The sequence below is a fragment of the Myxocyprinus asiaticus genome, chromosome 6, assembly GCF_019703515.2.
Source record: "Myxocyprinus asiaticus isolate MX2 ecotype Aquarium Trade chromosome 6, UBuf_Myxa_2, whole genome shotgun sequence".
In the NCBI taxonomy this organism is placed as follows: Eukaryota; Metazoa; Chordata; class Actinopteri; order Cypriniformes; family Catostomidae; genus Myxocyprinus; species Myxocyprinus asiaticus.
This window is the reverse complement of record NC_059349.1, coordinates 55527516-55554528: the sequence shown is the minus strand read 5'-3', so window position 1 is coordinate 55554528 and position 27013 is coordinate 55527516. Positions and strand designations below refer to the sequence as shown.

Genomic DNA, 27013 nt, shown 5'->3' with positions numbered 1-27013 from the left:
GCACTTAAAGAAAAAGCTTGGAGAGCTCTATACGCTATTAAGAAAAAGGTTATATAATATTGAATTACCAATTCCAATCTCGTGTAAAATCTTTGATAGTGTTATACAGCCCATAGCACTATATGGAAGTGAGGTATTGGGTCCACTCAGTGATCAGAACTACACTAGATGGGACAAACATCCAATAGAAGCCCTACACACAGAATTCTGCAAATTAATTTTGAAATGACAAAGGAAAACACCCAATAACGCATGTAGGGCAGAATTACGACGATTCCCATTGATTATTAACATATAAAAGAGATTTCTAAAGTTTTGGATGCATTTAAAATCAAGTTCCACAAAATCGCTACATTTTAAAGCGCTACAAACCCAAGAACTGAACCCTGAAAAAAGTCTCCGCAGTCAGCTGGTTCTGAGACTCACTAACCCAGTTAACACTACTAACACTAACCAGCCTCAGACCAGCACTGCTTTTCAACCAAACATCAGAATAAATCAGATCATCAAACAATCTACCGTAAAATCAGGGCCTGGGTAGCTCAGCGAATATTGACTCTGACTACCACACCTGGAGTCGTGAGTTCAAATCCAGGGTGTGCTGAGTGACTCCAGCCAGGTCTCCTAAGCAACCAATTGGCCCGGTTGCTAGGGAGGGTAGAGTCACATGGGGTAACCTCCTCATGGTCGCTATAATGTGGTTCTTGCTCTCGGCCGTGGAGAATAGTGTGAAGCCTCCACACGCACTACGTCTCCACGGTAACGCGCTCATCAAGCCACGTGATAAGACAAGCCACGCAGAACTGAGATTCGTCCTCTGCCACCTGGATTGAGGCAAGTCACTATGCCACCACGAGGACTTAGAGCGCATTGGGAATTGGGCATTCCACATTGGGGAGAAAAAGGGAGGAAAAAACAATCTAATATCACCTATCTGGAACACTGGGATCAAGAAACTAAAACACAAAGCAAATTACAATTCTATGGGACTCTAAAATCAAACTATGAATTGGAAGAGTATTTCCTGACTGTCAGAGATACAAAGCAGAGACAGCTCAGTGAGCACAGTCTAGCCATCGAGAGAGGCAGACACAGAAAAACATGGTTACCCAGAGAAGAAAGAGTGTGTGCTCACTGTACGAGACAGAGGTGCACTTTCTCCTTCACTGCCCAAAATTTAAAGAAACAAGGGACATTTATATGGATAAATTTACAAACAGCATAAACAACTTTACAACCACGACAGAACAAGAAAAAATCAAAACAATACGTGGAGAGGGACACACAGCAGCACTGGCTGCAAGATACGTTTTAACATGTCACAGCCTGAGAGACAGTGCGTGAATATGTTTTATGTGTTTTACCCCAGTGTGTCACCCTAATGTTCACCACAGTGATCCTCAGTACATGTATGTGTGTGAATATATTGTGTGTATACAGTGTGTAAACATGTTTGTGATCTTCAGTTTTATGTCAACACTGTGATCTTCTGCCATTCAGGAATGTTATCATATGTTATGTTGTTTATCTTTCGTAAAATGTTTATTTTTACATACAACCTCTGTTTTGGCAATATTTTATTATAAACAGTCATGCCAATAAAGCCATTTTGAATTGAACTGAATAGATAGATAGACAGACAGACGGACAGACGGATGGACACACAGACGGATGGACAGACGGACGGACGGACAGATAGATGGATGGTTAGATAGATAGATAGATAGATAGACAGACAGACAGACAGACAGACGGATGGACAGACAGACAGACGGACAGACAGATGGACGGACGGACGGACGGACAGATAGATGGATGGTTAGATAGATAGATAGATAGACAGACAGACAGACAGACGGATGGACAGACAGACGGATGGACGGACGGACGGACAGACGGACAGACGGATGGACGGACGGACGGACAGACAGACAGATAGATGGATGGTTAGATAGATAGACAGACAGACAGATGGATGGACAGACGGATGGACAGACAGACAGACAGACAGACGGACGGACGGACAGACAGACGGACAGACAGACGGACGGACAGACAGACGGACGGACGGACGGACGGACAGACAGACGGACAGACAGACAGACAGACAGATGGATGGTTAGATAGATAGATAGATAGATAGATAGATAGATAGACAGACAGACATAGACAGACAGACAGACAGACAGATGAATGGACAGATGGACTGATGGACAGACAGATGGACGGACAGACAGATGGACGGAACGATAGACAGACAGATAGATGGATGGAACGACACACAGACAGACAGATAGATAGATGGATGGACAGACAGACAGACAGAAAGACACATAGATAGATAGATAGATAGATAGATAGATAAATGGACACACAGACAGGCAGACAGACAGACAGATGGATGGACGGAACAACAGACAGACAGATAGATAGATGGATGGTTAGACAGACAGACAGATGGATGGATGGACAGACAGACAGATGGACAGACGGACAGACACAGACAGATGGATGGAATGACAGACAAACAGATGGATGGTTAGATAGATATACAGATAGATAAATGGACAGACAGACAGGCAGACAAATAGACGGATAGACAGAATGACAGACAGACAGACAGACAGACAGACAGATAGACAGATAGGATAGATAGATAGATAGATAGACAGACAGATAGACAGATAGATGGATGGATAGATAGACAGACAGATAGACAGATAGATGTCTCTCTCTCTCTCTGAATGTAATCTGCAGTAAATCTCTCAGAGTTGATTGTGGACACAAATGGCAGTGGTGGATGGCAGCAGTGGGTTCATTAGTCTCTGTGGGGAAGCCCACAGCAGCAGCCCACATTACATCAGCATCATATAGCACACTGGCACAGATGGGCACAGACTGGCAGAGACTCCCCACAGCACGTCACATCTGCACTGTCAGACCACACCACTGAGGGATGCTGCTGGCACCACCAGGAGACTTCTCTGCGACTCTTCACATTCTCTCACTTTACATTCTACATTTAAAGCTGAAGTGTGTACTTTTATCCAAGTTTCTATCCCAGTTTAATATTCAGAGTCACTATCAGTAATCCATTGTGTCATTTCATGTCTGTGTGTTAATGAGCTGCATTGATCAGTTTGTGGTCAGTTCACATTGATGAAGCTCACAATGCTTCATTTACACTGATAGACACACACACACACACACACACACACACACACACACTTCTGAAATATTTTTTGTAAGGCAAGGTCCATGTCAGCAGATGCTTCCTGTGAATAGCAAACTCAAAATGTTTGAGTGCTTTTTATAAGTCAAAGTAGCTCTAACCCACACCTCCACTCTCATTTCATTAATTAGATGCCAGGTTTGCCAACTCCTGACTCTAATTAGCTTTTGTTGACGTCATTAGCCTAGGGGTTCACATACTTTTTCCAACCTACACTGTGAATGTTTGATTGATGTATTCAGTATGTACAAGAATAATACAATAATGTGTGTGTTATTAGTTAAAACAGATTGTGTTTCTTCATTATTGTAACTTAGACTCAGATTTTAACATTTAATGTGTTTGTGTTTGTGTGTGTGTGTGTGTGTTCATGAAGTCAGTCCCAAAGGTTCCAACAAACACATGTATTTTACATCCAACACACAAAAACTACACACTCACCCTGCCAACTTCCACCAGGTTGGTCACCATGACGATGGTTGCCGTGTTCTCCTGCCACACCATCCTCCAGAAGTCAACAACGGTTTCCTGCATAGGTCCTAAACAGAGAACCAGCAGACTCATGAATGACTCAAACAATCACTGCAGTTACACTGAATAATAAACCATGAAACATTAGTGAGCTGCCTCGTTGTCTACAAAGGCAGCATCCTAACTGTCATGGTGCCTCGTAAGAGACCGTTTAAAATATTTCTGCTCATGTGAAACAAACCGGAGACATTTGAACGCAGTTGAATTATGAACTCAATAGTGCAGAGTGTGTGTGTGGACACCTCTTAAGATGTCTGGTTTTCTCTGAGTTACACATACAGTAAAATTAATCCTTCATTGTGTGCACCGTAATTGCAAATGGACAGAAACTCCATTATGGAATCAATTGATCTGAATGAATATTGCTTTTAATCAAGCGCCAACTCTGAAAAAAAAATGACATTTGACACACGATTCAGAGCGCTCTAATTCCTGCGTGTGCTATTAATGTGTGTGGGGAAGCTCTATTCATGAGAGAAACATTAGAATCTCCTGCACTTCTGCTGCTTGCAAAAATGCCATTAAACTGCACCTGATGTGGTGAAACACACACACACACACACACACACACTCACCCACATTCACACACACACACACAACACACGCACTCACCCACATTCACACACACACACACACAACACACACACACTCACCCACATTCACACACACACACACACACACACACACACACACACACACACACACACACATTCACACACACACACACACACACACTCACCCACATTCACACAACACACACACACTCACCCACATTCACACACAAACACACACACACACACACACACACAACACACACACACACTCACCCACATTCACACACACACACACACACACACACACACACACACACACACACACACACACACACACACACAACACACACACTCACCCACATTCACACACACACACACACACACACACACAACACACACACTCACCCACATTCACACACACACACACACACACACACAACACACACACCCACATTCACACACAAACACACACACACTCACACACAACACACACACACACACACACACCCACATTCACACACAAACACAGACACACATACACACACAACACACATACACACTCAACACACACACACACTCACCCACATTCTCACACACACACACACTCACTCACCCACATTCACACACACACACACACACACACACACACACACACACACACACACACACACACACACCCACATTCACACACAAACACACACACACACACACACACTCACCCACATTCACACACAAACACACACACACACACACAGGTTTTACTATCCTTGTGGGGTCATTTGGTCCCCACAATGGAGGTTAAACCTGTACAGACATACACACACACTCACACACACTCACACACAATATATTCTAAACACTCTTGAAACTTGTCATTCACTTTAAAATTTAATGCAAAAAAAAAATAAAAATAAATTTTTTTAATGCGTATATTTGCTTGTTTTCCAATAAAAACTGAACATCCTTAAAACAAGATAAATCCACCAGACAAGCAAAGCTGCTTCAGATTTTAACACTTATTTTCAGAGAGAATATCTGAAATATTTAAGTGTATAAGTGAATATAAATAGATTATTTTGTGGCACTTGCAGATGTTTTTTTTTCTGGTGCATTTTTGGGCTGCTGCTTGCAATTTCACACTCATTTAAAAGCTCATTATTCACATATACTGTGGACCAACGGCCAAAAATTTGTCTTATTTTTTAGAGAATCCCCCAAGTAAAAAAAAAAAAGACTCCAATTATTAATAAATAATATTGTATGCGTTTATAATCTTATGATACACAAAGTTTTTTTGAATTTTTTTTTTCTTTTGTCCTAACTTTGTAAACATGTAATTTGTAAAACATATAGTTCTTTTCACTCTACCTCTCTTTGAAAAGTCTCATTTTATTCCACTAGAAATTTGTTTTCCTCTATCACATTCCATCACAATATACAGATCTGAAATGTAGGTGGTGCTCTAACACATTTTATCCCTCACAGATGTGCTCGTCCATAGACATTCAGTCTAATTTTCAGTTCAAGCACCACCCTCATTATTTCATTGAATATCTCGGCCTCTGAGTGGACTAGAAGCTCAATCTAAGTGTCATTAGAAAGCTGAGATCCTCCCCTTTGAAGATTATATATAACATTTTATCATCAATAGTCGATAACATATTTGTCTGATTATTTGTTTTGCAAGCTTTTCCTTCTGGATGGCATATTTTGTTCTGGACATCTAAGATATAATATTGGATTATTCACACAAGCAATCTCACAGACAAGTAAACAATGGCTCATTTTTTAGAGAACTGCCTAAGGTAAAAGCAGATATAAAGTTATTGGCAATTCGAGTTTTACAGCAGCAGTTATCAGAGCATAAAAGAGATGTTTGTATTTGATGATTTACAGAAATCATATTTCACTTTGTGATTCTTTTGAAAATCTTTTGAACTGTGATATTAGGGCAACAGAATAAACTTTACAGTCACATTCCTGAGAATGAGAGCTTTCATTTGATATATGACATGTCCATTTATGTGATATGTGAAGGACTTTTATTTTAATATAAATATTTCTACCCCATTACCTCTAGGGGGCACTAATTTAAACCGCGAATGATTTGAGGCCTTATATTGTTAATTTAAGTAAAATAAATGCAGAAGTAATGTTATCTCTTAAAAGTTCAGATTGTAAGCTTTTAAATGATACCTCATATGTCTGAATTATGTATACAGAGACTTTAACGCTTTAAGCATAAACTTTTTTCATGATATAGCCTTGTGGACCCGCCGACGGGGTGTTTAAGGGGTTAAAACAAAAATCAAACAAAATCTTCCAGTGAAACAAGATATCTTTAAATCAAATATGGTATCAAATAAGAGGAAGATTTTTAGCGGATAATAACATCAATTTGGATCCATTTCTTACATGAAGTTTTTGTATAACTTCAGAAGACTTGGAATATAGCGCATAAATCGTATGGACTACATTTATGATACTTTTATGGTGGTCACTGAAAAAGATTTATCTGAAGATTCCTAAAATTTCTCCTATTGTGGTCCACGGAAAAAATAACAGCATACAGGTTGAGAACAACAACATGAGGGTGAGTACATGATGACATAATTTAAATTTTTGGGCAAACTATTCCTTTACTTAAGTTTTAACCTAAAAATGAGACAAAGACACAAAACAGGAATATGATTTGTCAAGAATGTGCATCAAAATGTTTTTTTTTCCCTTATGCTTAACCTAATGGGTTCATCCAAAAACTGAAAAATGTGTCTTTCAAAGGCTTTATATGGAGTTAGGATGAAAATAAGGTGCATTTCAAACTGTTCTGAGACCAGTGCAGACAGACAGCACACTGGAGGTTAAGTCATTCACTCCTAAAGTCTGATCAAAAGTTCAGTTTCAGGCTGCAGATGATGTTTGGATCATATGTTTTCTGTAACGTCCCAAAAACATGAATAATCAACACTACTGATCGAGATTCACTGGGGGGACTCTAGTTATTGGGGGTGGGGTGAGGGGATTTGTTAGCCGAGGATGCATTAAAAAGATTGAAAATAATTGAAAAATTACAGTAAAGGCATTTATAATGTTACAATTGACTATTTCTTTTAAAATAAATGCTGTATTCTTCAAACTTTCTGTTAGAATATATCTCTGGAATATTGCTCCAAACTGAACATTCTGAACACATCTTTTTTTTTATTTATTTTTTTTTTTATATCCAAATCTACTAGATATTTCCCTTCATTTTAATGAATGGACATTGTCTGTCAGCCACACTCAACCACGCCCCCAGCAATGCACATGTGTGTTTGTCGACTCGAGACTGCAGAACAGACATTCTCGGAGAAGAATACTAATGCAAACGGCTCAGCATTTATTTGTGCATTAAATGACACATATGTACTTGTGGATGGTATTGTGAGCAGAGAAAACTGTATATTTCTGCATTCTTCTGATGCGTGGATTTGTGAATTGAGCACGTGTGGATCGGTTGCCCGTGGATTCCTGCATGCATTTGTCAATCTGTTTCGTGCATGTGTTCTGGCCACTCACGATAGTCAACATTGCACAACCACAGATGCAGAAGATCCCACGTATTTACTGTATGTGCAGAACCTGCATAGCTTTCCGTAGGCAATTTAGTGGAGAAAAGATAGAAATCCTCTTCATTCCTTTAACAAATGCAGCCAGTTTAAACGGGAACGCCGTTCCCCCTCAAAATTCACTCCGGGAACTCCCTATGCTCCTCCTCCCATTTACAGCCCTGACTATAATAGAATATTAAGAACTACATCAGATGTTACAAATAAAATAAAATGTAAAGTGCATTTTTTGAATTTTTGGGGCATTTTTGCCCCCGCTTAATTTCTGACAGTGGTTGCAACGTTCCTTGTAGGTGGAAATTACACTTATCGCACACGTGCGAATGGGTTGAAATTGGTCGTCGGGTACTGTAATTTAAATCGCAAATGTGAGCAGAACTGTTGCAACATCAGCTTCGGTCGAGACCAGCATAAGATTTGAACTTAAACTGCACACATTTTTACATTTGTTTTAGAATAGTATTAACCGTGAATTTCTAGGAAATCAAATGTGCTACTAAAACTAACCTGAGAAGTTTCAGCAAAAAACAAAAGATAAACTTTATGCTGAAAAGTCTGAAAATTCTGCCAAAAGAGGTAAAAACTGCTCACAAACTTCAGCTGTCAAGAACTGCTGACAGTCATTTCTAGAAACCCTCTATTTCATCTGATATGTGTGTGAGCGGCAGAAATCTCCTATAACCAGCACAATACTGTATAAAATCCACTGATAGACACTAAGTTTCATCTCTGTGCTCATTAATTTTACATGTTAGTGACACTCACACACACACACACACACACTCACACGTTCATCCGTTTTAAATTATAACACTGCAAAATCCGTCGAGAAACATGGAGGTGGATTTGAGGTGAACTAAAAAGAAACAACTAGATTTGTACATTTTCTGAAGACAATGTGGGTGTAGCTGGTCTCACTGATACTGGGCTGTTGTTATGTGGTTGCTACTGAGTCCCTCTTTCAGTGTAAGTTTATGGGGTATCTCTTTCTATGTTCCAAGAAAGAATGTTCACGCTGCTCTTTTCCATATAATGAAAGCATACAGTGACTAGTGGATGTCAAGCAACAAAAACACCATAAAAGTAGTCCACATGACTGAAGCGCTATAGTCTTCTGAAGTCTTACATTAGGAACGGACACAAAAGTTGCTATTCAAATATGGCATGTCAGAATGCTGTCTCAGTTCTGGAATCATATTTCCCATTTATTTCATTGTCATTTCAAAAAATCCTTCAATAAAGGGTTCATGAATCAAACCAACCAACAATATAAACTTTCACTTGATGAATAAAAGTATTTGACAAAAAGAGAAAGGTACAAGACTGGGTACTTATGTCTTTAACTTTATGCGACCCCGAGTACACACGTGTGGACGTTGTATTTTGGCTTCTCTATTCGCAATGCATAATTGAAATGAATAAAAACCGACTGAATACTGTTCACAAGACTCTTTACTGTTATTTAAGGGTTAAACTTCTGCTGCACCGAGTCACGTGACACAACAGCATGACGTCGATTTCCGTGAAGCGCTCCTATGGGCGCAGAGCCAACAAAAGTGCCTCTGGTACGTTTTTTTCACTGAAACTTGTTTGCTTGTAAAGAGTAGAGTCTCTAGTTTCGTTTGATATGCCGCTTTAAAAAATCTGTTCATTTTTAGCGCATCAGCGCCCTGATAAACATGATGTCCACATATGTGGACACTGGCACTACATTTCCTCAAAAGATGAAAAAACATGTTAGTTACTTTGAATAACTTTCAACTCATCTGTGGGTCATTTCACTACATTTTAATATACATTTTGTTATATTTTATTATGTTATCACTGTGCAATACGGTTCTATTCATTAACATTAATAAATGCATTCCTATATTTACTGTGTATTATCACATTGAGAATAAATGGGTCAATTCTTGTTGCTTTCAGAGGCTTTATATGGAGTTAGGATGAAAATAAGGTGCATTTCAAACTGTTCTGAGACCAGTGCAGACAGACAGCACACTGGAGGTTAAGTCGTTCACTAAATAGGGAGCAAGGGAGCATCCTATAGCTCTCTATGCAGTTAAGTGCATTCACTCCTAAAATCTGATCAAAAGTTCAGTTTCAGGCTGCAGATGATGTTTGGATCACTCAACATGTTTGACAGACATGTGACAATGATAATCAGTACATAGATTCAGAATTTATAATGTATCATTTTATTTTAACATGATTGACAGTGATTGGATGATGCTGGACATCACTTTGAATCAGAATTAATTATGCTAATTTATGATGTAATGTCTGTAACGTCCCAAAAACAGGACTTTCTATATTTAAAATTTCACAACTTAGTCCTGCTGTCCACATATGTGGACATAAATTTTTAGGAAGCAGCGGGCAACACACAAACAAGCTTCTCAGCTGGGCTCTTTCTGCACACTCTGAGCACTAGCCCCTTTTATTTCCCCGTCTCTCACTGTGAACACAGATTACACAGCAATTACCAGCAATTCACCTCAGGTGAGAACCCTTACCACTTACTCTCTTCCCAGACGACGCCCTCGCCTCTTTAATGAGGGAATGAACTACAATCCCATGAAGCATTGCGAATGATGCAATCACCTTAAAAACGAAGGAAAAGTATAAAACTAACGATTTATAGTTGTAGCTTATAAGTATAGAAACAATCTATTTTAAGTTTATTGCAAGATATTCAGATATATACCAATATACAAGACTCGATTGCTTCATTCACAGTGCATCATGGGAGTGGGCGGAGCTGCAGAGTGATTCTCTGATTGGTGGATTTCTCTTCAGGATTATGGGTAGTGTAGTTCTTCACCAGGAATTCATGATTTTTCATAAATGAAGTTTATAATAATTGCATATACCATTGATTAACAACCTCAGAGCTCACGATTCATCTGTCATTAAAGGTTTATAAGTTATCATTAATAATCAATTCCCTTATGGAGAAAATGAATGGGATTTTTACTTCCAAAACCAGACTGTTGCACTCAATTGTGAATGAGATTTGAAAGCTCTGGCTTCTAGCATTGGTGACTTCAGAAGGCTTGGATTATATAACACAAGTCATATGGAATACTTTAGTGATGCTTTTAAAGTGTCATTTTTTGGAGTTTGACATCCCCTGATCACAAAATGCTTTCATCGTATGGAAAAGAGAGGCGTTAACTTTCTGCTAAACATCTTTTTTTGTGCTTTACAGAAGACAGAAAGTCATACGGCTTTAAAACAACATGAGCGTGAGTAAATGATGACAGAATTTTCATTTTTGCCTGATTTAATCCTTGAACGTGCTCATACTTAATATAAATGAAGAAACATTCAATACTAGGAAGTAGAACTTTTGAAGACCCTCTTTTGACCAAATCACAGATTTGTTTTATGCATTACTGGTAAAGTGGGACAGTGGAAAAAATATTCTCTAGGAAATATCAAGTATTTAGAATTAATTTGTATATTTCCTTTCACATCATAACATTAAGTTAACCTTTACTTTTTTATAACCTCAGATTTCTGTCATTTTCTTTACCATGAAACGAGCTCTGCCACACATCCCAAAGTAAAATCATCAATTTTAAATCTCAAAAAGATAAAGGGACAGTTCACCCAAAAATCAAAAGTCTCATCATTTACTCACCCTCATGTCATCCCAGATGTGTATGACTTTCTTTCTTCTGCAGAACACAAATGAAGACTTTTAGAGGAATATTTCAGCTCTGTAGGTCCATACAATGCAAGTGAATGGTCACCAGAACTTTGAAGCACCAAAAAGCACATAAAGGCAGCATAAAAGTAATCCATAATTGGTTTAATCCATGTCTTCTGAAGTAATCTGCTTTGGGTGAGAACAGACCAAAATGTTGCTCATTTTTCACTACACATCTTGCAATTGCAGTCTACAGGACCGGTCATGATTTCAAGCTCGATTACACTTCCTAGTAGAGCTTGCAGAGCGCTAGATGGCGCTGGGAAATATAATGGTCTTATTGAGCAAAATCATGATTGCTAAGGAGACTGCTGATGTAAAAATTTGCAGTAAAAAGGCCATAAATATTTATCTGTTTCTCAGCCACATCTATCATATCACTTCTGAAGACATGGATTAAACCACTGGAGTCTTATGGATTACTTTTATGCTGCTTTTATGTGCTTTTTGGAACTTCAAAGTTCTGGTCACCATTCACTTGCATTGTATGGACCCACAGAGCTGAAATATTCTTGTAAAAATCTTCATTTGTGTTCTGCAGAAAAAGAAAGTCACACACATCCGGGATGGCATGAGGGTGAGTAAATGATGACAGAATTTACATTTTTGGGTGAACTGTCCCTTTAAGGGTTTACTCCCCAATATTAGTTTAGCAATGATTTATAATCGTCTAAGGAAATACGAATGGAGGATCAAGCTTAAATGTCCTTTGTCACTTTACCCACATTCACCCTATATTATAAAATGTGCAACATTCACAATCCACATTTAACATGAAAATACCACTGGATAGAAGTAACACAAGACTGTCCTGAGAAATGTAATGACTTTTAAATGTGCAGATTTGGCAGCCATAAAAATACTCAAATGAAAACTAAAGCTAACAGACAACTAAACTAAATTGTAATGACAAATTGAGTATAAAATAGAAATAAACAGTAAATTAAAAATCCAAAACTATAATAACCCTGCTTTGAATTGAGCACTAGCCAGTTACATCGGTGACGTGTGTCCGATCCACTAGAAGAGGAAGTTTTTGTTCTCATTGTGTAAAGTGAAGCTCTTTTATCCTGTCAGATCTCTAACAGTGACAGTGTTCATACATTATTCTCTCACAAGCACACAGAGGTAAAAATCTCCCATCAGTCCCTGTTTCTCTCACACCTCGACCCCGGCGCTCCACTCAGGACCGATTCTGTTCCCCTGATTCACTCCTGTCTGTCTGTCTCTCATAACGAGTTCAGAATGAAGATGATAAATTATGTATATACTGCAGCTCTCAGAGAATACCGATGTCTTCTCTCTGGCTCTGGTGTTTTGGGCACCCTAACTGGAAAATCTCCACATGTCCACTTCCTTTCAGCTTTGTGTTGGCCGTATGGATTGTAGTTGCATCTTCTAAATGAATCGAACCCTTTATGAAGACTTTTAGTGCTTTGCATTCGTTAAACCTCGAATGTTACTGTCTCACATTTAAAGATGCGACACATTTAATGATGTTGTGAATGAAAGATGGAAATAAAGATGAGCCTGAGGCGCTCACACACTGAAACAAACCCTGAAAGAACCTGCAGAACTGAACCAGAACAACAACACCGACACTCAGACTGAATGATGAACTCTGGGATTCAATGTTATACTAAAGCCACCAAATAGGAAATACTTATAAATATTATTTCAATATGTACTATCTGAATATATATATTCGTAAATGTAGTTGTAAATCCAAATATATACATGTAAATCTGAATATATATTTGTAAATATTATATATATTTATTATATACAGTATATAGTTTCAAACTCAAACATACACTTATAAAGCTATAAAATAAATAGATTTTTCAATACTGTATGTAAAACTATCATAACAATAAAGTACACTGAAATTAAAAAAATTAAAATTGCGATTGAAAGAGACATTTGAAGAGAGAGTGATCTATGTTTTAGTATGCAGTGAGACACACCAGGCCCTCGTGTGTGTGTGTAAGTGTGTGTGTGTGTGTGTGTGAGTCGGTGTGTGTGTGTGTGTGTGTGTGTATGGAGTGTTTGTGTGAGTGTGTGTGTGTGTGTTTCAATGCTCACACTGACTCACTCACACACACACACTCACACACTGACTCACACACACACACTCACTCACACACACACACTCACACACTGACTCTCACACACACACTCACTCACTCACACACACACACACACACACACACACACACACTGACTCACTCAAACACACTGACTCACTCAAACACACTGACTCACTCACACACACACACTCACACACTGACTCACACACACACACTCACTCACACACACACACTCACACACTGACTCACACACACACACTCACTCACACACACACACACACACACACACACAGACTCACACACACACACTGACTCATTCAAACACACTGACTCACACACACTGACTCACACACACTCGCAGTCGCACACACGCACACTCACACACACGCGCGCACACACGCACACACTCGCACACACGCACGCACACACACTCGCACACACGCACACGCACACACACTCTCTCACTCACACGCAAACACACACACACACACTGACTCACTCACACACACTGACTCACACACACACACTCACACACACTCACTCACACACACTCACTCACACACACTCACTCACACACACTTACAAACACACACACTCACTCACACACACACACTCACTCACACACACACACTGACTCACTCACACACATGTACGCACACACTCGCACACATACACTCACACACACACTCACTCACACTCACTCACTCACACTCATTCACTCACACACACTCACTCACTCACTCACTCACTCACTCACACACTGACTCACTCACACACACACACACACTCACACTCACTCACACACACACTCACTCACTCACTCACTCACTCACACACTGACTCACTCACACACACACTCACTCACACACACTCACTCACAGTCACTCACACACACACACACACACACACACACACACACTAACACAAACGGACTCACACACAGTCACTCACACACACAGGCATTTATCAGGTTTAACCCATGAGGTCATCAGCGCTATGACCGATGGCTCTCGACAGGCCAGATTAGGAGAGTGACAAACACACGTGTGTTAATTAATTTATTTTGTATTCCACCTGTGAGCCGCCCACCTCAGCCAGACCTGAATAATTGCTCACACACACACACACCCAATCTAACTAAATAAGACCCCGTGGACTCTGGACATCTGTCTCTACAAACACACAGGAAATGATGTCAGAGCTCACTCTTACCTTGTGTAGCGATGTAGTGATTCGGCCTGTGATAGCCCTGAAACAAGAGAGAGAGAATCACTTTGAAGAGCTCCAAAAAACAGATTGAGTTAAAAAAAGATACGTACTGTGCAGTTAACACTTTGCATTTGGCAGAAGCTTTGATCTAAAGCAACTTACAATCTACTGAAGTGTATACATTATATCAGTATGTGTTTCCTCAGAAACAAACCCATGATGTTGCCGTTGCAAACGCCATTGCAACTATATCCTACTTTCAGAAGTCAATGCACAGTCCAAAAGAACATTTATAAAATCTAAACTGCAAAAACACATTATAGCGACCACAAGGAGGTTACCCCATGTGACTCTACCCTCCCTAGCAACCGGGCCAATTTGGTTGCTTAGGAGACCTGGCTGGAGTCACTCAGCACACCCTGGATTCGAACTCACGACTCCAGGGGTGATAGTCAGCGTCAATACTCACTGAGATACACAGGCCCTCGGAAAGTCAATGTTTTCAGAGAATGACCCTAATAACAATAATAAAAAAATGGATACAAGAACAGTTGCAATTTAGTAAGAAAAATAGCCATGTTGATGTACTGAATATATATATAATGTCATTGGCCCAGCCCTCGTGTGAATGTATGTGTAGTTATGTTAAACATTATTAGTCCTGATGGAGGCCGTTTCTCCCTCAGCAGATGAAAGAATAGTGCTCAGCCTTGTGTTCTGTGTTATCTGTAATGTTTTCAATTTAACAACGTAAAAGACAAAAGACTCGCTCTCTTTCTCTCGTCTGTCGACTGGTTTTATCAGTGAGTGCTGAACAGTGATTTGTTTGTTCTTTCATGTGCTCACTGACGTCTCAAACCCATTAAAACGGGCACAGCGAGAAATTAACGAGCGCTCGTCTTGCTCTCTATCTCCACCTGTATGAGGCTTCAGCGTGTTTCTCCTAATAAACGTGTCAAAGACCACATGAGACTGTAAATGAAATGACATGAACGTCTTTCTGAACATTAAAGGGGTTTTCTTGATCCTTTGATTTGAAAACATACTGTAACTTTCAGAACTATAAACTTCCTCCTCAGTTTAAAAAAAGAGCATTTATTGAAAATAAACTCTGGTACACACTGAGGTTTATTCTGGTCAAGAACCGCCCACTTACACATAAGGTGTTGGAAGAAAGGCGATGATTGGTTAATTAAGTTGGTTAACTGGTTAAAACAGGGTGTGCAAGAACTGAAGCACAATTACGTGACATTGCATTCATTTCTTTTTTAGCTCTAATAACATTTTTACTTATGTTATAATGACTTATCAAGTAATGCCACTTTTATCAATGTATTACTCTGTTAATGTATCCAAATATAGGCTTAAAATATATCTGAAATTTGGTCACAATTCGATTTGATTATTTTGGAACGATCGTTATTTTACAAAATACGCAGAAGACACAAATGTAAATGGAGGGACAATTTGCACTATTCAGGAATATAGCCTATATACATTAGCCTAAGCAATGCAAAAATACACCAGGTTGTACATGCACTGGCTCAAACAAATCATACAAAAATAAATGCGTGATGCATTGTGCGGAACTAAATAATGCACATAAGAAGATTCAAAATCTTTACTGAACATTACTTGCATTTAGGGACTGCAAATATAAACAGAACAATTATTCTGATGAACATTCATTATTGAGCCAATTTGAGTAAAGGATAACATGTTTGACTTGATGGAAATTAACAAACGTTGATCATGCATCATACACACTTGCATACAATCTAACGGGAACATTTAGCTAATGAACAATATATAAAGACTCATCTTTAATTCAAGTAGTGTCACAGAATTAACAACTTAAAGGTGCTGTAAGCGATTTTAGCCGTTCTAGAATTTCCACAAGCGGAGCTGTTGGATTAGCCACGCCCCCTCGTTCCAAAACCCCGCCCTCCAGAGATACCAAATGAGCTTCAACATCGAGCAGAAACGGTTGTCAAACACAACAGCAGCAAAATAGCGCCCTCAACTGACAACTGTTATGAGCTACATGGCATAAAAATGGCATTAAACCTCAATAATTCACTGCAACTACAATCCTATGAGAGTACTGTCAATCATTTTGCGTGGTGTATTGTGAAACCAAAATACTTCGAAAAACATTTGGTGTGTAACACGGGACTTTTAACTATAGACAAGCCCAAAATACAATGGGACTCTTATTTTGAAATGTTCGTGCTCCCAGCTGCTCACACAAACTGATAAAGGAAACAAAATCTCTTTTTATGGCCTTACATTTGGGAAACTGGATTTAAGACATTTTAAGACTTTCCAAGGACCTGCGGGAACCCAACATATTCAACATCATCAAAACCTACTGTTTTCTGTATTCAGCAACTCCGTCCTAAAGAACAACAGTGTGAACTACACCAGTACAGAGGTTAGTCAATCATAACAGAGGCCATTTAAAATATACATAAACATATTAGGCCTGCACAATATATTACTGACTGATAATTAGGAACATTTAAATATTAATTGCGTCAATAGTTTGATTTAGCCAATAATGTGTTATGGTTTATTTGCTTGTGGCAGGCACGGGAAAGAAACATAAAAAACATATATGTATGATTGCTCTGTTTTTGCTTATTGCTTAATAAAACATAAACTAAATATGGAAAATGGCATTTTGTTACTTACGGCAATCCCAGCAAACACAGAACATTCCCCAAATGTTAGCATCTGGTTCTCATTTGGTTATTTTTTTGGGAACCAATTCCTAACATTCTAGAAACGTTCTCTTTAAGTTCTATTTTTTGAAACCATAAACTAATGTTCCCAGAATGTTGCAGGGAGGTTTTTGTGTAACAACCTAATAAGAACCTACACAGAACATTCCCTAATGGTTATTTTTAGGTTTTATTTTTATAACCATAAACTAATATTCCCAGATCATTGCAGGCAGGATTTTTTTTTTTTTTTTACAACAACCTAAAAATAACTTATACAATATGTTGTATAATGGCTATTTTTATGTATTTTTTCATTCACATTTTTGAAAATAATTTATAAATATCATTTGATTATTTTTCATAAACGTTTCAGTGAAGTTGAGACAACAATGATAGCTGGGATAGGCTCCAGTACCAGCGTTCTCCAAACCTACAGGGAACGTTCTATTTCCGTAAAAAAACTTTCCTGGCAAACCAAGAGAGAATGTTAGAATATCTGTGCCGGGAACGTTCTGGGAACCAAAAACTAACATTCCCATAACGTTCTGGGAACCAAATTGTTAGCTGGGAATATGATGAAATTGAGGTTAGGGGAACGTTAACAGAACGTTAAGGGAACATTAGGGGAAAGTTCTGCAAACCTAAAAAGAACATTCTATTTCTGTAAGAAAATTCTCCCGGTAGAGAACGTTAGAATGTCTGTTCCGGTAACGTTCTAGGAACCAAAAACTAACATTCCCAGAATGTTCTGGGAACCAAATTGTTAGTTGGGAATATGATGAAATTGAGGTTAGGGGAACATTAACAGAACGTTAAGGGAACATTAAGGTAAAGTTCTGCAAACCTAAAAAGAACATTCTATTTCTGTAAGAAAATTCTCCCGGTAGAGAACGTTAGAATGTCTGTTCCGGTAACATTCCAGGAACCAAAAATTAATGTTCCCAGAATGTTGTGGGAACCAGATTGTTAGCTGGGAATATGATGAAACTGAGGTTAGGGGAGCGATAGGGGAACGTTATGCAAACCTAAAAAGAACATTCCTGGCTGATCAAAAACATACCGTAAAAATGTATGTTCTGGGAAAGTTCAGGGAACCAAAAATTGTTAGCAGGGATGTTGATGATCCCAATTAAAATGAGCCAAAAAACAATGTAACATGGCGCAAAGATGATGAAATACTCCATAAAGGGAAATAAACCATAAAGGGAGAAAAGACTGATATTGTCAAAACTGTTGCTCAAGATTACAATTAAATTACATATTTCAAATCATTAATAAAATCTGACATCAATGGCATCATATAATGTGCTTCTTTAGCATAAATCATCCAAAAATCACTATTTTTCAGGCTGGTCCAGCTAATGCGCATATGGACTTTGGAGTAAACAAACAATGTTCTATCAAAAAGGTGATTGGCTCGTTAAACTATAAGGCGAGTCTACAGTTGCAATATTTAGTGTCACAATTTCTCTCAGTCACATGTAAACAAATGGGCCATCTCATCCCTTTATAATGTCTCTGATACGGCCCTGTTTAATAGAATTCATCTGAATATATAATTATAAATTATATCCAATAATGTAAACTTAGTATACACACAAACACACACATATTATAATATTTATCTGGTTTTTGTATCTGTACAGTAAGTTGTGATGGATTGAACACAAGCCATTAGGAGGCTCACAAACACTGCAGTCATTTTTAGGAATTAGTCCTATATGACACACTTTAGCGACCCTCTATTGGACACACACACACACACACACACACTCAATGGATCCATCTGTAAAAAAGAGGCAAGACAAAGACTCGCAGGCGAGCAGTGAACAAATGAAGACAAATGTGATAAAACAGAAATATATTTAGCAGCAGCCGAAGAGCGAATTTATGGAGGGAGGGATAGAGGGAATGGTTAAAAGGCTTTTGAAGAAGAAAAGACAGAACGTGATCCATTCATTCAGTTGTCAGCGCGCGGCACGGCTAAGTACTTCAGAAATGAGCCGCGTACTGCAGCAGCAAATCCCTTTCAGTAACGAGCATCTTCAATATGCATATTTACATTTATGCATTTGGCAGACGCTTTTATCCAAAGCGATTTACAGTGCCCTTATTACAGGGACAATCCCCCTGGAGCAACCTGGAGTTAAGTGCCTTGCTCAAGGACACAATGGTGGTGGCTGTGGGGATCAAACCAGCAACCTTCTGCTTACCAGTTCTGTGCTTTAGCCCACTACGCCACCACTACTCCACATTGCATATACTCTTATATAATAATGACTATGAGCTACGAGAAGAACTTCACTTAAGTATCCCAAACGTAAAGTGAAATAAACCCTCAGAGAGATGGTAAATAATTCACGTGTGTGCATTTGTAAAGTGGCCTGTGCTGCATTATGCATCAAGAATTGAGGAAGCCCCTTAAACTGTGCTAATAACCAGAGCTGACAAATGACGCTGTTATAAGAGACAGCAGAACAGACCGTTACGTTCACCTGGTTGTAAACATTAGTGTCATGTGGCTCTCTCATGTACAGAAAGAGTTACACATCAATTACAAATCACTGATTGGCTAAAAGCACTAGGACAGAATATTCTACGAGACACAAAAGGAGATGTAAGATAGAATTTTAGGGACCGACAACCTCAGACAACAATCACTTTCATTGTCTAAAAAAAATAAAAAATTAATGAAAGTAATGGTGACTGAGGCTAACATTCTGCCTAACATTTCCTTCTGTGTTGCACTGACGAAAGAAAGCCTTGCGGCCAGTGTTAATCTAACGAAAATGTTTTTTTGACTTTGATTTTTTCAATGATAACAAAGACGAGACAAAAAAAGATGCATCATGAGATAATCAAACAGTTTTAGTTAAAACATACTGTAGACGAAAATATTTTACTATCGGGTTAATTACCTCACTCAAACACATCCTATATATGTGACATTAATAAGTTATATTCAAAACTAAAACGTCATATTACAACTTACATCTGCACAGACAGTGAAGACAATGGGCAGATGAACTTAAATATAGTGATACAGTTTCCATAAAAACACACAACGTGTAACACAATATCCTAAACTGTCTAATTGAAAGAAAGTGCTCATACTTCAATATATTCATAATATGCATTTATGTCAGGAGCTCAGTTTTCTCCTGAAGAAAATGTGAGTGGTGCTTGCAGTGGCAAAACGCATCACCACAATGTCCCACCAACTGCCCCAAGTTGAAAAAGGCCACCCCCATGTCTGTAGGATGCTCTGGTGCAGAGATATAGCTAGGCATTGCTAGCATGTTTTAGCATTAAGCTAGGCATTGTTAGCATGTTGCAAGCATGTTTTAACATGTTGCTAGCATATTTTAACATCAAGCTAGGCAATGCTAACATTAGTAAACATGTAGCTATGCATTGCTAGCATTCTGCTAACATTTTGCAAGGACTTTCTAGCATGTATTAGCATGTAGCTAGGTGTTGCTAGCATGTTTTAATATGTTGTTAGCATGTTTTAACATTAATCTAGACAATGCTAACATGTTTTTGCATGTAGCTAGGCATTGCTAGCATGTCTCTAGCTGTTGCTAACATGTTTTAATATGTTGTTAGCATGTTTTAGCATTAATCTAGACAATGCTAACATGTTTTAACATGTAGCTAGGCACTGCCAGCATGTCGCTAGGTGTTGCTAACATGTTTTAGCATGTAGCTAGGCATTGTTAGCATGTTGCAAGCATGTTGCTAGCACATTTTAACATCAAGCTAGGCAATGCTATCATTAGTAAACATGTAGCTATGCATTGCTAGCATACTGCTAACATGTTGCTAGGAATTTCTAACATGTATTAGCATGTAGCTAGGTGTTGCTAGCATATTTTAATATGTTGTTAGCATGTTTTAGCATTAATCTAGACAATGCTAACATGTTTTAGCATGTAGCTAGGCATTGCTAATATGTCTCTAGGTGTTGCTAGCATGTAGCTAGGCATTGCTAATATGTCTCTAGGTGTTGCTAGCATGTTTTAACATGTAGCTAGGCATTGCTAACATGTCTCTAGGTGTTGCTAGCATGTTTTAGCATGTAGCTAGGCATTGCTAACATGTCTCTAGGTGTTGCTAGCATGTTTTAGTATGTAGCTAGGCATTTTTAGCATGTTGCAGGCATATTGTAGCATACATCTAGGCATTGCTAGCATGTTTTAACATACATCTAGGTTTTGCTAGCATGTTGCAAGCATAATTTAGCATGGTGCTAACATGTTTTAAATATGTTTGATACATTTTTAATTAAGTGCAAGTTGTTTATACATTTTTCAAAATATATAAATATTTGGTAAAAATTTTGTCTGTTACAGTTTGATATACGTTCTTGTCATTCTGCACATTATCAACAACTAGAATATATTTTTGTCACTAAATGTAACACTATTTTTGTTAGAGTAAAACCAACTAAAATGATTGAATATGACATGTTGACATGTTGACTAAATTTAAAGGAATCTTTCATCAAAAGACAAAAATTAAAACTAAATAAAAAATCAAATAAATAAAAAACTGCGTGAAAATGAACACTGCAAGCGGGTTTTGTTATGAGAACATTTTCATTTGTGTAACATTTGTCTGGTCACTACATAATCCACATACTTCCATTTATATTATTTCATAGTTCTGATGACGATAGTATTATTCTAAACTGTGTAAATAAATAATAATAAAGATGAAGTATGTGTCTGGTTTATGCGATCATGTATCATATACTGATATTAAATGTGTGTGTGTGTGTGTGTGTGTTGGGTTGCACAATGACCTTTGCGAGAAAGAAATATCCGCTGTACTCACATCAACGTAATTTGCATTAATGTAATCAGAGTTCTGCTCGCCGTCCAGATTCTGCAGTCGCACGCGCGAGTGATCATCTACAGAGAGAGACACAGACAGTCATTAGTCTCGCACACTAATACACTGTTTATCTTGTCTTTGGGTTGATGCTGTTGTTAATCTATATGAGCATCAAAATACATCTCAGTGTCTGTATACAATATACAACTGTGACACAACACAACTGGCCTCATGTTGCATGCATCAAGATAACAGATCTCTTTTCATCTTTATAAATGTGTTTCAGGCCGCAGCGTGTACTAGAATCGTATTCTTGTTTAGGCAGAAGCAGTGGTGCGCAAAACAACATATTGCCGAAACGTCTGGCGCACGGCGTGCATGACGTAAATTTTATAATTCGCACATTACACGCACACACGTTTGATGCATGTGCACAACGACTGCTTCGTGCAATGTGAATAGCTTAGTGAATTGCATTTTGAAATTGAACAACGCATTAAGTTTGAGTAACTAGAAGTGTTTGCATTCATGCACAATACTCACATGCGATGATGTTTCCATAGCGATTCTTCATTCGATTCTCATCCTTCTTGGCGGAGTCCCACGGCGCAGACTGACCCTCAAAAAAACTCTAGAGAGAGAGAGAGAGAGAGAGAGAGAGAGAGAGAGACAAAGGGCATATGAGAGGAGTCTTGTGTGAACGTTTTAAAATATTCAAGCACATAATCTTCAGTTGTTCAGTTCTGTTAGAGAGGAAGTGTGTTAGTTAGATTATTTGAAGAAACAGCTCATGAAGAAGGCCTGAACTCCCCTTCAACGTGTCTGGTGTGTCGTCCTTCACCTGTGAACGGAACGATAAAATAAACGCAGACTCATTTCACAAATGCTTATCGATTGTCACACTGTTTTCAATGCAACGTCCCAGCATTTACGACAGCAAGAGTTTAATCATCATGACAAAAACATTCAACGCTGTTTAGGGACGAGAATCGTTACTGCAAAAATGATTTTCTTTATCAGTTTTTTTTTACTTGTTTTTCAGTTAAAATATCTAAACATTCTAATAACAAGATCCAAAACTGCATTACATTAAGACTTATTTTCAGAGAACATACCTTGAATTAATTAGATTTTTCTTGCATTAAGCAAAAACTTCATTCAATTTTGTTAGATTTATGCTTAAAATAAGAAATAAGCAATTTAAGGGTAAGAAATATAAACTTGATTCAAGAAATATTCTCTGAAAACAAGACTTGTATTTTATAGATATTTTTTCTACAATAAAAAAATATGATTATACTGCAAAAAATATATTTTTACTGAGTATTCGTGTCTTGTTTTCCAGGAAATATATATATATATATATATATTGTGCTGTTTTCAGAAAAAATCCAACAAAATTTAGTAACGTTTTTGCTTATAACAAGAAAACTAAAAAAGGTAAGAAAAAAAAATGATTTTTTTTAATTTATTTTTTTTATTCTAGTGGCAAATCGTTTTTTCTTGTTTTAAGCATAAACCACATCATTCTGCTTCTCGCATGCATTTATCTTGCTTTAAGGATGTTTAAGGATGTAGAAAGTCATTTTATAATTAGCATTTCTTGAACATCTGTTTATGTGTGACAGACTTTATTAAACATGATAACTCAATCAGAACTCATGCTGATTATATGAAATGCAAAACCGGATCACTTGAAAACTCGGTCATTAAATATCACGTACAGCATACAGGTGAAATGCACAGAGTGTGTCTTATTCCTCACTTTAATGACCAGGACATTAGACTGATGGGAATTTGCTTTAATGCTGCCAGCGTGTGTATTCTGTAAGCGGAGACAGAAGCGTGTTTCACATGAGAATAACACGAGCCGTTTAATCTGTGTTTGATGGAAATATTCACTGATGTCTGGACTGTCGCTCGAGGAGCTCTGGGCCTGACAGAATGCCAAAAAACTGCCTGTAGTTCACCATTAAAGACAAACATGTGAACATATTTTTACTTACAGACTTTTAGATGATTCTGTTGTGTTTGTGCATGTATATGTTCCCCTACACATATAGCGTCCACCCTCAAGTCTCTATGGTATTCTATTCTAACAGCGACTATTTGAGTTCAAGTAAATTCTATTCAGCTGCACAATAAAATCATTCACTCAGGCACGTCTCAATGAAATCTTCACGTGTTTCTGTTAAACCAAGTTAGCTGACTTTCCTTAAATACTAAAAAGGAAAGCTTTGAATCATCTGAGCAGCCTTATTTCATTTAAGCACATTATGTGTCTTCCAATCAGAAGATAAAGATGATGATGTGCATCTCGTAATGAAGAAAGTCTCAGAGAATTCATTCAAAGTATTCTGAGATTTTTAGAGCAGATATGCTCAATTTAAAGGGACAGTTCACCCAAAAATGAAAATTTCTCATCAGATGTGTGACTTACTTTCTTCTGCAGAACACAAATGAAGATTTTTAGAAGAATATTTCAGCTCTGTAGGTCCATATGATGCAAGTGAATGGTGACCAGAACTTTGAAGCTCCAAAAAGCACATAAAGGCAGCATAAAAGTTATCCAGTGGTTTAATCCATGTCTTCAGAAGTGATATGATAGGTGTGGGTGAGAAACAGAAAAAAACTTGAATGGATTAATTTGATGTGCTTTTTGGAGCTTCAAAGTTCTAGTCACCATTCACTTGCATTGTATGAACCTACAGAGATGAAATATTCTTCTAAAAATCTTCATTTGTGTTCTGTAGATGAAAGAAAGTCATACACATCTGAGATGGCTTTGGGTGAACTATCTCTATCAGATAAAGGTTGCATTTAAACCACTAAAGATGCAACAGGCTGCAATTCTATAGTAAACAGTGTGAGACTTCTGCATCACCTTTCCTTTTCCTTGTCGCCATCATCAATGAAGGTACCAAATATAATGTCAGTTTAACTGACGAGCTCTTAAAATAAACAGTTAATGTTGAATGTGTAATTTCTGCACCACACATGGAATTACAATCTGTTTGCTTCTGAAAAAAAACGTCTGGCTCAACCAATGGCGTGAAACTGAAAATGCCATTTCTGTCGTTAACTTTGCAATTCTGGTGCTGCTATAGTAGAATTCACACACCTCACCTTTAACTTCATGTTGTGAGTTAGGATGAAAATGCATTAGGTGCTAAATTAAAAGTGCACTGCCTAATTTTGATGCAATTTTTGGTGGGTAATTACTAGGGCTGTTGATTTAACATTAATTCGGTACGATTAAAAAATAATTAACGGAATTAATCAAGTCCCCGGACTGTAGTAAGGAATGTTCCTGAGCAATTCAAGCTTGTAGTACCACCTGTTTTCTCCAGGGGGCAGTAAGTGAAAATCGCTGTATAGGCAACGAGCAGCTTATACAGAGAACAAACAACCCTTGAGCAGAAAACACAACATGAGGACGCGATCTTGCGTTCAAAACTCAGCTTGATGTCCAAAAGCGTTCGTCTGACGCAGGTGTAATACATTTAATAAATTCTAATTATCTTAATTTTTAATTTTTATTATATATATATATATATATATATATATATATATATATATATATATGTATGTGTGTGTGTGTGTGTGTGTGTGTTATTTGTAATTATTTAAATATAACTATTTATAATTATTTAATCATTATATATTGAAGTATTATTATTTGAGGGGCTTTCTCAGCAAATATTTACATATGTGATTAATTGCAATTAATTCCATTAATTAATCGACACACCATGTAATTAATTTGATTAAATATTTGAACTGACTGACAGCCCTAGTGATTATATTAAGTGTACATGGGCATGTCAAGAGTCACAAAAAAATTAATTAAATAAATAAATAAATACAAAAATAAATAAAATAAAGTTGCTGCTCTCAACCCCCCCCCACAAAAAATGGTTTGCAGTGATTATAGAGGAAACCAAGTCATATAAGACTTATGCTTATAAGACATGAGGGTATGAACTTCAAATGTGTCTCTTTTCCTATATAAACTTTTATATTTTTAAACAAAGCAGAACGTGTTTTAATTAAATACTTTCTCTGGGAATACAGAGCATGTCTCTTGAAGAGTTCTTCCCCTTCAAAACACATTGATTTATTGGAGACAAAGAACAATTTCGACATGAATTAAAAAATAATGCTTGAACAGAACTAGAGAAATTAAATCATGTGACTCCACTGAGACACTGAATCAGAATAATTATTATTATAGTGAATTCACACAGGAAAACGTACTAATTATATTTCATATCTAATGGATCTAAATGATTGGCATGTTAAAAGTTGTGAAATATCTTTTTTATATTTCTTATTTAGCACTTCATTCATCGACTTGCAGATTTCCCATAAAAATGATTTTAAAACAATTAATCAGAAATGATATAGTGATCTGTATCATGATAACATGTTGACACAACTTCTCTTCAGACAAACATCAAAACAGCAATGCTTTTTATTTCAAGATGTGTTCATAGAAATCTCAAAAAC

The 27013-nt window shown here is 37.6% G+C and overlaps 2 protein-coding genes across 4 annotated transcripts in view; one reads left to right on the top strand and one right to left on the bottom strand.

Moving 5' to 3' along the window:
- Window positions 1-27013, bottom strand: part of LOC127443011 (receptor-type tyrosine-protein phosphatase mu-like) — a 384365-nt gene that overhangs the window by 28925 nt on the left and 328427 nt on the right. For all 3 annotated transcript variants that reach the window (XM_051701475.1, XM_051701476.1, XM_051701477.1), the window contains 4 exons: window positions 23048-23135; window positions 22505-22581; window positions 14943-14979; window positions 3674-3771 (listed from right to left, as the gene is read on the bottom strand). In XM_051701475.1, the coding sequence (XP_051557435.1) occupies window positions 3674-3771; window positions 14943-14979; window positions 22505-22581; window positions 23048-23135 (300 nt within the window). The remainder of the gene's footprint in view (window positions 1-3673; window positions 3772-14942; window positions 14980-22504; window positions 22582-23047; window positions 23136-27013) is intronic.
- Window positions 1-27013, top strand: part of LOC127443052 (yjeF N-terminal domain-containing 3-like) — a 479510-nt gene that overhangs the window by 208493 nt on the left and 244004 nt on the right. The window lies entirely within an intron of this gene.